Raw genomic sequence first — 13,778 nt, forward strand, 5'->3', positions numbered from 1 at the left:
GTTCTTCCTTGCTCCAAGAGGGAACAATTAGGAAAAGCAGTTACTAGGGCACTAAGCCTCCCCTCTGCCAAAAACTGGCTGAGAAATCCATTTTGCAAGCTGACAGCCTGTTTGCAGGGCCAGGGCTATCCCCAGAAGACATCGAGGGAGCACAGCCATGAAACATTTCACAAAGTAAAGCAACAACCTTTATACTTGCAGCCAACAGGACTTTGAAAACCAAAAAATCTAAACACTATGTTCTAAAAGTGCCTGTGTTTGGCATCTCAGAATTCTGTGGGGTAGGGCCTAGGAATAAGTGAACTGGAATAAACCAGATTGTTAAGGCTTCCTGAGTAATGCTGACAGGGACAAAAATCCAACACCCAGCACCTAAGTGCTATGTCCCAAGTTTTCACATGAAATCCCACAGTGCAAGAAGTGAATCTTGCACTTAAAATACTACTAACAGAAAGTAGATGTCAGACATTGCCTTGGCGTTGGAATTTCACCCACCTGCCTTGCGGGTAACTCATCACATCTGCAGTGACTTCAATGACATCTGGGATCAGATGTATGATGACAGCAACCACAGATACTAATGCAAGCTTCCCAGGGAGAAGCTGAGCTGGTGTTCTAATACATAATCAAAATCATGCAACTTCTTCCACTCAGCACTCTAATTCCCCTTTAAGTACTAGTATATGTCTATTTAGGAGATTTTTTTTTCCTTAGTTCAAGTTAAGTTTAAAAACTCAGGGGGGCAAAACAATATTGGGAAGATCACAGGTTTGTGTGTTAGTCCTTTTCAGTTAGGATTCTGTTACTATTATAATTCTAGAAGATGGGCACCACTCCATATGGAAATAAAATCTTTGTTAAACAGGTGCACCATTACCTCACTCTCCCACCACTGACTTGGGCAGTACCTTTGGATTTACAGCTTTTCTAGAACAGGAAAGGCCAGAGGTATGTTAAGGTTCTGTTATTTTGGCAACCTACTCTTGAGAGAAGACCGTGGAGCAATTTTCCAGGCAGACTCTACACAGCTGTTTAGAAAGGGATTGCTTTCAGTCTCATAGGCCCCCAAAGTCATTCTACAAGTGTTAAGAGTGGCATCAACATTCAAAACACCAAAATGCAGGCATTAGCTCCAAAGATGTTCTTTATTTTGTTATAAAGCAGATTGTTTAGGCATTACTTCTTTTTGTGAACATCCACTGTAAGATCAGCAGGTCCTGCTTCGAGGACATAGCTGCTTGAAAATAGACAAAGATTTCACCACTAGACAACAAAAATACAGATGCACAGAACAAGTGCTGCTTAGACACAGAACAGCTAACGGTCTAAGCTGCACCCAGTTCAAAGAGATGATATGACCAGAAATACAAGTACAGCTCCAGCCCAGCCAGAGCTGTGTGCCCAAAAGTGGAGTCCTTTTCATGTCAAAACAAAATGTGTGTTGGAATTCCCAGATAAACAACAGTAAAAAAATCCCCAAAGCAGAACCACCATAACCATGCTCCTTCCCCTCTCCTTTGAAAGTCACTTTTAAACTCTCTTATTTCACATCCAAACTGTGCTGTGGCATACTAGTACTTTAGGACAGACAGAAAAATTATCAAACGTAGTGTGAAGTAATAGCAAAGGGCTGGTAGTGAGCATTTCACAGGTACTATATCCCAATAATTTCGTTCTTTTTCCAATTGTGAACCTCATCCCTGGAATTTCACTTTTATTGAGAGGTACATCTCATTCCAAACTTGCAGCTTTCTCATGCATTTGGCCTTTGAGCTCGGTGCATCAACATGGGCTTCGGGATGGAATCTGTGCTCCTTGGGTATGTAACAGAGTCTCACCACTCCAAGCAGAAACAGTAATTCACACACTGTCAGCCCAACACACAGAAGTGAAGGTTTGTTGATGCAGCACAGGGAAACACTCCAGCATTCTAACTCCTCAGTTGGGTTTCCACCTTGTTCAATACTGACCAAGGAAAAGCATATTTACAAGACTCATACACAGGTATTTGCATTTGGTCCTAGGCACCTGAGCAGTTCTGACAATCTACACTAAAATTGGAAAATGAAGTTGTATTCTGGTCCCTTAAAGCCTTTTACTGTACCTTTTACAGTTTGAAGGTGTCATCTTCAAAAAAAGTCCTAATACCTTCTGAAAAAGTACTCAAGTAAATGAGATTATAGGATGGAAAAGTCTTTTACATAAGCAACTAAGAATTATCTGACAGGGGTCTCATCAAGATCTGCAGAAACAGACAAGTAACACAGACTCTTCAGAGTCCTTTGTGGTAATGAGACCCAAAATTCAGTAGATATGAGTAATCTGATAACCTCCCAATTGCTACAAGCCCAGAATTTATTATCAGTGAAACTTTGCAAAGAGCACAAGCAGACCTGCATCTAAGCAGCCATAACACCCACTTCTAGTTCTGATGCTATCTGAAAAGAAGTACTACTGCTAATGACAATGAAAACTAATTAAAAGGTTTTACAAAGCTGCCTGTATGACCAAGTTTCAAAGTTGCAACATTTAGGCACAGACTCTGGCAGAATCGTGACTGACCTGAGTGTTCTGCTTATGAAGGAGGGGTGGTGGGAAAGCACACACTCCTATCTTATACAGAAACTTGACAACAGTCTCGAGCCAATATTCAACATCTGACAAGGTCTAGCACAGCAATTACAAGACAAAACATCTGATATTGAAGACATCAGTTAGGAAAAAGAAACAACTGCCTTCCAAATCTGCCATACTGGAAAACACCCCAAACACAAACCTGGACATATTAAACACTGTTTGTGCTTACAACCATGGTTATGGAACGTGAGCATTAGAGGGAGAGATTTTTCTTCTCACCACTACTGCAAAGGAGCTGCAAACCCAAGTTAAATGGTGACAAAAAAAACCCCAAACCCTTCCAAACAGTCATTTATGAAACAACTACTAAAACCTGTAAAGGCTTCAGGTATACTAAATTTGAAACAGGCTCAAAAAAATTTCAAGAGTTACTGAACTCAATCCAATTCAGGAAGCTAACACAATTAAAAAAGAGTTTCTCCAAAAAAAGTTTTTTGCACATTTTCTGTCTTTTATAAAATGCAAACAGTATGCTAGAAAAGTTTGAACATAATGGAACGTGCTTTGGAAACATTATTAAAATATGTGTTCAAATAGCATGATATTATCCTCAAGTTTATGTCACTTCTTTTCACCTGACTGGCTGTATCTTGAGAATGTTCCTCCTCTCTTTCCTGGGTCCATGAGAAGCCAGGTTTAGAAAAGAAGAGCTCCCATACTGCCAACTTCACTTTGTTCCTTTACAAAGATCTCAAAGTACTGATAAATGATAGTGACAGCGAGCAAAATTCCAGTTCCTGACCCAATTGCCCCAAGAAAGTCTGCCAAGACAGAGAGAGCACCGATACAGAGACCACCAAATGCAGCAGCTGTAGGGATGTACCTGCAAAACACGAAGTAAGAACAGGAAAGGTGTCAATATCCTGAGCAAACTCTAATAGGAAATGTACTAGAGTTAGTAGTGTCTATATGGAAAATATCTAAGTCAGAGGCAGTTTTTTTCCTAGGAAAGCAATCTCATAACAGAAAGAACACTACAGAGATCATCTGAGCAGGTGATTAAGAAAAAAGAAATGACACTACATGAATGGAAAAAATGTCAGTGGCACACTACTCTCTTTTCATGCGTCTACAATCCAAGATAAGGAACATGCAATAGTGCCAGGAAGCTCTATACAATAAGGAAATAAAAAGCTTGACCTGACTGGAGGTGAAAACTGCTAACAAGTTACTACAGTCTACACTGCAATCAAGCACAAAGATGCTTATGGCTCCTAGCTTTGAAATCTGCAGGTGATTTAAATCGAAAGTCCTAACAACATTTCTGTAACATGAAGGAGATTTAGAAAACCTGGAGTCCAATCCATGCCTGGATTTAAGTAACTACTTGATTTAAGAGCAAGGTCTGTGTGAAAACAGCATTAAAAATCTCAGTGAAAAAACACTTGTGTGTCACTTTGAAGTAGTCAAGTACACTCAGACAGTCACTATTAGCTATCAGGATAAAATTGAAGTGCATTGTCTAATTGTAAGGCAAGAACACACTCTGCTGTACAAACCTGCTATTAACGAGGCCATGTTTTGTCCCACACATGTAACACTAAAGTATGTTCTAGGAGAATGGAAGTCAAAGCAAATCTGCCTGCATGTTGCCCCGTAACACTTTGCATTAATAGTCTGTGAAACCTGTGGCTCACCTGTTTAGTTCATGTACCATTGAAGTTTCTCTGTGGCCTCGCATTACCATTTGTTGTTCTTTCAATTGTTTGGCAACCTGTAATGAAGCAAGGAATGGTGCAAGTAAGTTTAGCATCATTTGCCAAGGCAACAGTACTCGGTACTATGGGAAACCAGAAGCAAGATGTTTCAGTAAATATCCAGCATTTTAACTCTTCCACACTGTGGAAATTACCCACACAAAGCTTTCTGGGTAATTCTGGAGCTATTGAGAAGAGGTAAATCTGGAAAGGGTAGGTTCTCATACACATAATTCAATTCCTGCTCTGCTACCTAACCTTCTCTTGGTTAGAGTTCAGCAGACTTTAGCAAAACCACTTTACAAAGTATTCACTGCAGTTTCCCACATGAAGTTTAGCTAACTGGGGCCGTACTAGAAACTGTATGACTTAGAAAGAATCCCTTCTTGGAACATTATCCTTACATGGTGTTTTTGCAATTGTACTATAGAGCCCTGTAAGCATTCTACTGATATCTGAAGGGAACCAAAACTCCTGCAGGAGAACTTCTGAAGGTGCTTACTGCTGAATTCCAATGTACTGAGAAAAGAAACAATTAAGTTACCATTCTTCCACTATATAATGGACACTTATAAAAATTATGTATCAATTTTTACTTCTGACATGGTTTACATGAACTTAACACAATTTTATTCAATATCAGGGAAGTATATTAAAGTGTTAAAAGCTGCTGGTTTACAGGGAAATAAAACCTTGGCTATACATGGCTGTGAGTGCCTCCCTGAACGCCTGACAATAAGCAGCCAGATTCAAGTCCAAAACAAGAGTGCTACAGTAACTATGTAATTATTACTCATTTGTTAAAGAATGGATTAAACCACTCCATATGGCTGCCAAATTTGATTTCAAACCCAAAACCACACAATACAAACAGACCACAATGACAACTATTTTCCATCTTGTTTTCCAATTCCAATTTCAGAAGGGTATAGTTGCTGAATATCAAATACCCTTTAACAAGTGGAGATTTTGTGAAACTAAGCTTGGGTATATTAATGCACTGCACTATGTTCTCTGCTATCAGTGCTCTCAGGATAAAAATACCCCCTAGTTAACCTTATCAAAGAGAAGTTAAGAATGCCCTATGTCAGGCATGGGTAGTCAAGCTTTAACTGCAGCATCTTTAACTGGCAACTGCTTTGCACATGGTGCATCTGCCATTTGGGACTGGAAGAGTTTCTATATTTCTTTGTCAATTTACCTGTCCCCACATCCATACATTACACAGCAATGCTCAAAGTCTCCTGATGCCAACAAAAGCAATCATTTGAGCTTTGTTGCTGTTGTTTTAGAAAAAACAGTAAATGGGAAAAAATTACCCCCATTCTGCCCTGTTTATATAAGCAACAAATACTGCCAGCAAGATAACCAGCATTAACAGCCATTTCAGAACAAAAGCCAGTCTACTGCATTTGTTTTCATCTTATAAGCTTACATAATTCACCATTTTAAACTTACATCTTTGGCAGAGGAGCCAGAGACTTCAATCCATGTTTTAGAGAAGAACGCACAGGAGCCCAGCATAAATACGATATAAACAACTGCATGTACAGGGTCTTCTAACACTGAAGAAAAGGACTCTGGAGGTGACAGATAATAACAAAGTCCACCAACTGGGTAAGCACGAGCAGGGCCTCCAGATGATGTGTCCTAGAAGGAAGCAAGAAGTTAGTTTTCTCACTTTCTCAGCCCTTAGGGCTAAGCCTGGGTTTTTAATCACAAGAACTTTTTAAATCATAAATGGCATACAAGAAACAGCAAAAACACACAGCCCAAAGGTAAAAGGTAAATGGAGACCTAACATCTACAGTCCTCACAGCAGGGCTCATACTCTGCTGTTAATTTAAATAAACTATTTATTTAGGAGTTTCCGTATATGTGACCACCTGTAGAAGACCAACTCTTCAACTATGCATTGTAATGATGTTCTCACAAAGCTGTATGCAAGATTAAAAGGAATACTCACAGACCAAGTGCCCAGCAGGCTAACCAGCAAATTGCCACTGAAACGAGCAGAAAGCATCTGGGAGATCACGTACAGGTTTGACACCAGAGCAGACTGAAGAATGATGGGAATGTTGGAAGTGTAAAACAGCTTGATAGGGTAGGTGTTGTACTGGCCACGGTAGCGAGCAGACTTGATGGGAAGATCCACTCTAAAGCCCTGGAAAGGTTATCAAAAGAAAATCTCCTATTATATCTGGACACAAATCTGTATCACAAGTTACAAATTCCAAGTGCAAAGCCTCGACAGCAAGAAAACATCCTGCTGCCATTCTGTGCAAGCACACATACTTTATCCAGAGGGCAAATCGTGCAAACACTTCTGCAAAGGGCCTGGAAGCCCTGGAGGTCACCTCAACACACACACATAAGAAGATATGAAAGGCCAAGACATCAGAAGAAATGGAACATTTCAGGAAGACTGAAGACAGTGTCCAGGAAAACAAATACTAAAACTTTTTATATTGCTCAGCAATTTGCTGCAAACAAGCACTACAACACAGACATGCTTAAAAATGTTAGCAAACTTCCAAGTATCTTCCACCAAAAAGTAACACCACTGAGGTTAGGCAGTATTGCATACACACAATCATCTGGGGTTTTTTATTTGGGTTCTTTGTGTTGTGCTTTGATTGAGTTTTGAGGGGTTTTCTTCCTTTGTGTGTGTGTGGTTGTGTTTGTTTTCCCCAGACACTTAAAAGCAGGCCGCAAGTCTTTTGTGTGGCTACATTAAATGTGGAAACTGACTAAGAGAGGCAAGTTTTGAATGAACATTCAGATATTCAGGTACAAAAATGAGTCTTTTGAAGATAGCAGAAAATAAAAACGTAGCTTCCTGGAGAAAGAAGCAGATTATAGCTCTGTTTCCATACAAACAGTTTTACAGTTATTTTTGTTCCAACTGACCTGGAAATAAATGACAATAGCAAAGACGAAGATGGTGGCAATCAGATTCATAAGGTTGGGGAGATTCTGACGGTAAAAGGCCTCACGAAGAGCTCTGACTTTGTCAGTGCGAGTAGCCAGAAGATGGAACAGAGCAATGATGGCTCCCTCAAATTCCATGCCTTGGAACAGAAAAGAAAATTTAGGTGAGCTGTAATTATATTCAAACTTCAGTGCTTTCTCCTCTTAGGCAGGGTTCAGAGTGGGATTTCTCCAAATCTCTTGCACCTTGAGCATGTCATCTCTCATGTCAGGTATGTTACTTGCAAGATTTTCTTTAAATGCTCCTGTAGTGGCCTAGAAACTAAATCACAATCCAACGTTGTCTCAAATGCAGTAACCTTACTTAAAATTTCTATTAGACAGTACCAAACAAGACCAAAAGGTGATTCTGCCCCTTTATTCTGTTCTCATCAGACCCCACCTGGAGTACTGTGTGTAGTTCTGGAGCCCCCAACACAAGAAGGACATAGAACTGCTGGAGCCAGTCCAGAGGAGAACCATGAAGATGCTCAGAGGGCTGCAGCACCTCTGCTATGAGGATAGACTACAAGAGCTGTGGCTCTTCAGCCTGGAGACAAGAAGGCTTCAAGGAGACCCCCCAGTATCTGAAGGGGGCTACAAGAAGGCTGGGAAGGGACTATTTACAAGGCCTTGTAATGGCGGGACAAGGGATAATGGGTTTAAACTAGAAGAGGGGAGATTCAAACCAGATGTTACGAAACAGTTCTTTACAGTGAGGGTGGTGAAACACTGACACAGGTTTCCCAGAGATGTGGGATGCTCCCTCCCTGGACGTGTTCAAGGCCAGGCTGGATGAGGCCTCGAGCGACCTGTTCTAGAGGGAGGTGTCCCTGCCTATGGCAGGGGATTTGAACTGGATGACCTTTGAGGTCCCTTCCAACCTAAGCCATTCTATGATTCTATGAGCACCTCCTGATAGGTTTGAAGAAAGAGGTCTCTGGGGTAAAGAGTAAGAAAAGCAAGAAGAAACAAACAGATGAGATTTGTCAGTAAGTTTGGTAGTAATGTTAATACAATATCAGTACACCACTATCAAAATTTTAATCATGGCACCACAAGAAATTCAAGTTCAAGAAATAACTTGTGAGATACTATAAAATTAAATAGAAATGTCTTTGCACTTGCACCTTGCATAGGAGCTATTTTGACAAGATTCACTACATGGCATATTACCTCGTCCTGTGTTCACTGTGGTGGGGCTGAATGCTTTCCACACAATAGTCTCACAGATATTGGTAGCAATGAAGAGAGAGATGCCAGAACCAAGACCATATCCTTTCTGTAGGAGCTCATCCAAGAGCAGAACTATCAATCCAGCAACAAAAAGCTACAGTAAAAAAACACACAGAGCATTACTACTGTGCTTTTAATGTTTGTTATAAAAATAATTTGTATTAAAAGTTAAAGAAGGACTATGTATAGATGAGAAGGCAAGCACACTTTGATCTTCTGTTCTGCATGTAGGGCAGGCAGTGCCTCAGGCTCATTTTTTTAACTTAGACAGGGAGTGTAAGCAGAGAACTAGAAATTACCTGAATTGTAATAAGCAAGCAGATCCCAGGACCCATCTCAGATGGGTCTCCATACATTCCAGTCATTACATAGACAATAGACTGTCCAATAGTAATGATCATTCCAAACACTGCAGAATAGAAAACAAAAAAAAGCATGCATTTTTTCTGGAGATTTATGTCAATGGGGAACTGGAGAAATAAAAATAATTTCTTTGTAGAGAAAGTTGGGAAGGAATACATAAGCCACGGGATGTTTAAATTCAAGGGCAAGCTGAGTTTGCTGTCTGAAGTCTGGTACTGAACATACAAATATAGACATTTCAGAAACAAGCAGGTTTGGTTACCTATGACTGGTACACAGATTGGAAATTCTAAGTGTGTTAAGATATTACCTTAGCAACGTGATTCTTTTCTCCAGTAAATAGACCAGTAGGTAGCATGGAACAGCACCAAATAGCTAAAGAATACCCTTAGCAGAGAGGTCATATTGCTGAGAGAAGAACCATGCTTAAAACTGCAAGGTAAAAATCAACTCCAACAAACACCTTCATCAACATTAACCTCTTTAGGTTAATAGTGACCCACACAGCTCAAAAGCTGGAGCTCCACAGCTACACAGTGCTCAGTTTATCAAGTAAGATTAAGCAACAACTCCAACTGCACAGCTACTTTTCCTCATCAGAACTTTCTGAAGTTTAACAGGTAACAAGCCAGTCAGCAGCCAGTAAAAAGCTGGGGATACAGAAACCTGTAGCACACTATGAACACAGAGCATGACAAAACCCCATCTATCTGGCTCCAGCACTCATCACATGCTAAGTTCACATTTTCCATCCTTAGGGTTTGATACTCTAAGCCATCAGCCTTTAGTATCAGCTGCTACTCACATTTCTGTGCTCCATTGAAGAGAGCTCTGTCCTTTGGGGTGTCACCAACTTCAATGATCTTAGCACCTGCCAAGAGCTGCATGATGAGCCCAGAAGTGACAATAGGTGAAATGCCCAGCTCCATCAATGTACCTGTCAGGCATAGGAAGAACAATGAAAGTCACCAACTCTGGATATATTTAAGGGTCGTTTGGATGTGGTGCTTGTGGATATTGAACTTTGTATCAGTTGGACTTGAGGATCCTGAGGGTCTTTTCCAAACTGAATGTTTGTGATAGCAATGTGGCATACTATCCCCAAGCACCTTTGAAATTCAATGTTGTGTTCCACCCTTCATGACAGAGAATATATAAAACTCAAAGGCTTCATAAATGTAAAGGGCTTCAATGATAAGGGGAGCTTGTTAAAAGCCAGTCTGATAAGTACTGCAGCACTTCTCAGTACTGCAAAAACTACGTTCACCAAAAATACTTTGGCTGTCAGGATTTGCTCTGCATGAAACAAGTTAGGAAACTGCTTTCTGTCTCTCACAATCAGTCATTTTATTACTTGCAATTTTAAACAAGAAAGCCCAAACATTTTTCAGGAGCACATCAAGCCGTGTCGTGTTTTCATGCACATCTCATTATGATATGAACTAATAGACAGTCCCAAAGATACAGAATGGCAAAATGAATTCAGGAAACTGTTGCTGCTTTTAATTCATACCTGCATTGGAAAGCCTCTACAAGAAACTGAAATTCATACAAGCTATCACGTCAATATTCTGCATGACAGACTCAAAGAAAGATGTCACACAGAAAAATCAAAACACATGTATGATATGCTTGACACACATACAGAAGATTGCAACAGCAGCGATGTGGGTAATGAAGAACTGTTTCTTCCCTAATCCTTTCCCCTCTAAACTACTCCTTGGCTTTTTGTACATGGAACAGATTGTGCACAGCCAACTTATAAAGCCATTTTGTCCACAAAGCTGTGCCTTTCCCAATGTCACACTGGTTTATGATTTCACATAATATCTAAACAGACTCCTCTCTCTCTACTTTGGTTTTGCCTTCATTAAAATAGAGTGCAATGTAAGAATGAGCTAAAAAGTGTTTTGATTTGAGCTAAAAACACTCCCTGAAAGACTGACCATACCTCTATTTGATGCCAAAATCACTCTCATCCAGTAGAAAGGGTCTGCTGAGTCTGATGACATGATACCAAACAAGGGAATCTGCATTTACAACCAACAGAGAAAAATAGGGTTAAATCAGAGATATCAAATATTTCTGCTGTTACTTAAAAAACAGAGATAGAAACATACCTGGCAGCATACTAAGAAGATGAAGAGTGTGATAGCTGTCCATAGTACCTTCTCCTTAAACTGAATCTAAAGGAAAAAAAATACCAAACTAAACAACCAAAGATGCTAAAGCTGTCAAGATAACAAGAGACAGTCAATCAGGCAAATTTTCATAGTTGCTAAAGCACACTTCATCTTCCTGTGAAAGAACAAAGTACAGGGCATCCTAAAGAAAACAACTCATTGTTCATCCTTTTCATACTATATAAGGCCAAGGAGAATCACAAAGCTTTACTGAAACTTTAATTCAAATAAACAGTACCAAAGGAAGGAGTTCTAGTACTTCCACAGAAATGCATCTTAGATTTACATATGAAAAAGCTTCTGGTGAGAAAAAAACAAACACAGGACAGAAAAGCAAAGATTGACAGACTGCTATTTTAAACTAGTACCCACTATGATATATACTGCTTTCAACATCACACCAATCACTGCTGTGGCACAGCCATATCTGCTCGGTTGCATCTACCAGCAAATACTGTACTTAACCAGCCTATGAAGACAATGTTATTAACTCACCTTCCGCTCCGGCTTTTGGATTTCAGGCAAGATAACACAGAAGGGCTTGATTACTTCAAGAAATTTTACTGTATGGAAAACAGTTTAAAAGACAAAGTGAACACACGAAGAACACTGGCTAAAGCTCAAGTAAAATTGCATTTATACACATATGTCAACAGTTCCCAGTTTAGGACAATGGTTTGTTGCTGTGGGTTTTAAGTTAAATTCTTATCTGTTCTAAACATAGATTCAGCTAGTTCTGGGAACAGAGAGAAAACAAAAAGTCAGTGTTTTCCTGTTTTACTGAGTAAGCTGTCAGTGTGAAAAAGCCCACCTTTGCCATTGTTTTGCAAGAGTTTATCAGTATGAACTTTTGTTTTATAGTAGCTTCTCCTCTAGGCTAACACTTGGGAAAAAAAGTAAGCAAGATAGTTTTAAATCATGGGTTACTTTTGGGCCACACAATTCCTAGACGCTGTTCATAGACAACAATTCCAGTTAGTTAACAGAAATCCTCATGCAACCTCCTAGTTAGGGGACTAGTCAGGGATATATCCTTAGATTAAAATCCTAATCTTTTTGTAAGTACACGAAAGGTGTATCTGCACACTCACAAGTTTTATCAGCAGAGTGATCCAATTTTGAATGGCATTAATGCTTAACCAAAGACAAATCCAAGACTGCATATATGTTTTGGACTGATTTGAACAAAGATGTGTACTATGCAGAAGAACTGATATTCCTGGTGGCTTTTCACTTCTCTGCAGAATGCTGCAACTTCAGTGGCAATTCCATAACACTTTAAGACCAGCCCATGAGAATTATTTACTTAACTGCCTGAAAAGTTACACTGGATTGTGGTGTAAAGCAAACTGTTATTCTCTCCAACATCCACAGTAATACAGCAATTAAGATGCTTTCCAGCTCTTCCTCACGGCAGCAGACTGAAGACTTCCATTCACTCAGATTACTCCCGCACTACAGATCACTGTTTATAACTCAGTCTGTCAATGCAGATGAGTGTCGTGACCAGTCTCCAAACTTGAATCCCCGTCTCTAACCGCCTCCACCGCACCAGGCACACTGGATCTAGGTTGGCAGGACTCGATAGTGCCCGCCAGGCAAGCGGCCCGGTCACAGGGCATCACAGAGCAATCTCCCTTCCCTAGGAAGATCTCCATAACCAGGAAATAGATCTTCAAGAATGCGAAAATAAACACATAAACCCATGGAGAGCTTCTAAATCACAGGAAGGGAAGCCCAAGCGAGGCTGGCCACGGAGGGAGTACCGCGGCGCCAAACTGGGGGGGCTGAGGCCTCAAGGCGAGGGCAGAGCGGCGGCCCCTAAAGAGGGGCAGGGGCGGCCGCGCCGCCCCCGAGAAGGGCCTGTCCTAAGGTGTCTGTGAAAGGGGAGCCGGTGGCTAAGCTGCGGCTGCCTGGCCGTCTCGCACCCGCAGAGATCCCCACCGCCCTCCTTTCCCGCCGCCCAGCCGAGACGCCCCTGTACTCACTGCCCATGGCGGCCGCCGGACGGGAGCGGGGAGCGGGGAGCGAGCAGCGAGCGGCGGCGGCAGCTGCCTCGGAGGGACACGTCAGGGCTGGAGCGCGGCCGCCCCCTTCCGCTTCCTGCCACGCGCCGCACTCGCCCCGCGCCGCCGCCACTGCGCAGGCGCCCGCGCCCGCCTCGCCCCCGCCCTCCGCCGCAGCGGCGGCACAGCGCCTACAACTCCCATCAGGCGCTGCGGACTGAGCGAACCGCACCCCCCGACAGCACGCAGGGCCCCTGATCCTTATTGGCTCCCCGGCGGTCTGTGCAGCCAATCAGGTGACGAGGTGGCGCGCCGCTTGCTGGTAGTTGGAGTCTCGGTCCCCCAGCCGCCATCTCAATGAGCATTAGGGCAGGCATCAGCGACCTTGAACAGACGCTGAGGTCACAGGTTAATGGGAAGAACGCAAGGTTTAGCTACCAAGAACCGAGACGTTGACTTGAGAGATTTAACTGATATCACAGTATCACCAAGGTTGGAAGAGACCTCACAGATCATCAAGTCCAACCCTTTACCACAGAGCTCAAGGCTAGACCATGGCACCAAGTGCCACGTCCAGTCCTGCCTTGAACAGCCCCAGGGACTGTGACTCCACCACCTCCCCGGGCAGCCCATTCCAGTGTCCAATGACTCTCTCAGTGAAGAACTTTCTCCTCACCTCGAGCCTA

At 41.9% G+C, this 13,778-nt stretch overlaps 1 protein-coding gene across 2 annotated transcripts; it reads right to left on the reverse strand.

The window, feature by feature from the left end:
- Nucleotides 1-1,126: 1,126 nt before the first annotated feature.
- Nucleotides 1,127-13,117, reverse strand: SEC61A1 (SEC61 translocon subunit alpha 1). 2 transcript variants are annotated; one of them, XM_064156800.1, is made up of 12 exons: nt 13,075-13,117; nt 11,582-11,649; nt 11,024-11,089; nt 10,855-10,933; nt 9,709-9,840; nt 8,840-8,949; nt 8,481-8,634; nt 7,245-7,405; nt 6,301-6,498; nt 5,793-5,984; nt 4,275-4,351; nt 1,127-3,460 (listed from the first exon to the last, which is right to left on the reverse strand). In XM_064156800.1, the coding sequence occupies exons 1-12, from the start codon at nt 13,079-13,081 to the stop codon at nt 3,274-3,276; spliced, it is 1,431 nt and encodes a 476-aa protein (XP_064012870.1). In that variant the 5' UTR covers nt 13,082-13,117; the 3' UTR covers nt 1,127-3,273. The 2 variants fall into 2 exon arrangements, with proteins under 2 accessions (XP_064012870.1, XP_064012872.1); XM_064156802.1 differs by lacking the exon at nt 13,075-13,117 and adding an exon at nt 12,398-12,444.
- Nucleotides 13,118-13,778: the final 661 nt, after the last annotated feature.

The sequence above is a fragment of the Pogoniulus pusillus genome, chromosome 16 (genome assembly GCF_015220805.1).
Source record: "Pogoniulus pusillus isolate bPogPus1 chromosome 16, bPogPus1.pri, whole genome shotgun sequence".
NCBI classification, from domain to species: Eukaryota; Metazoa; Chordata; class Aves; order Piciformes; family Lybiidae; genus Pogoniulus; species Pogoniulus pusillus.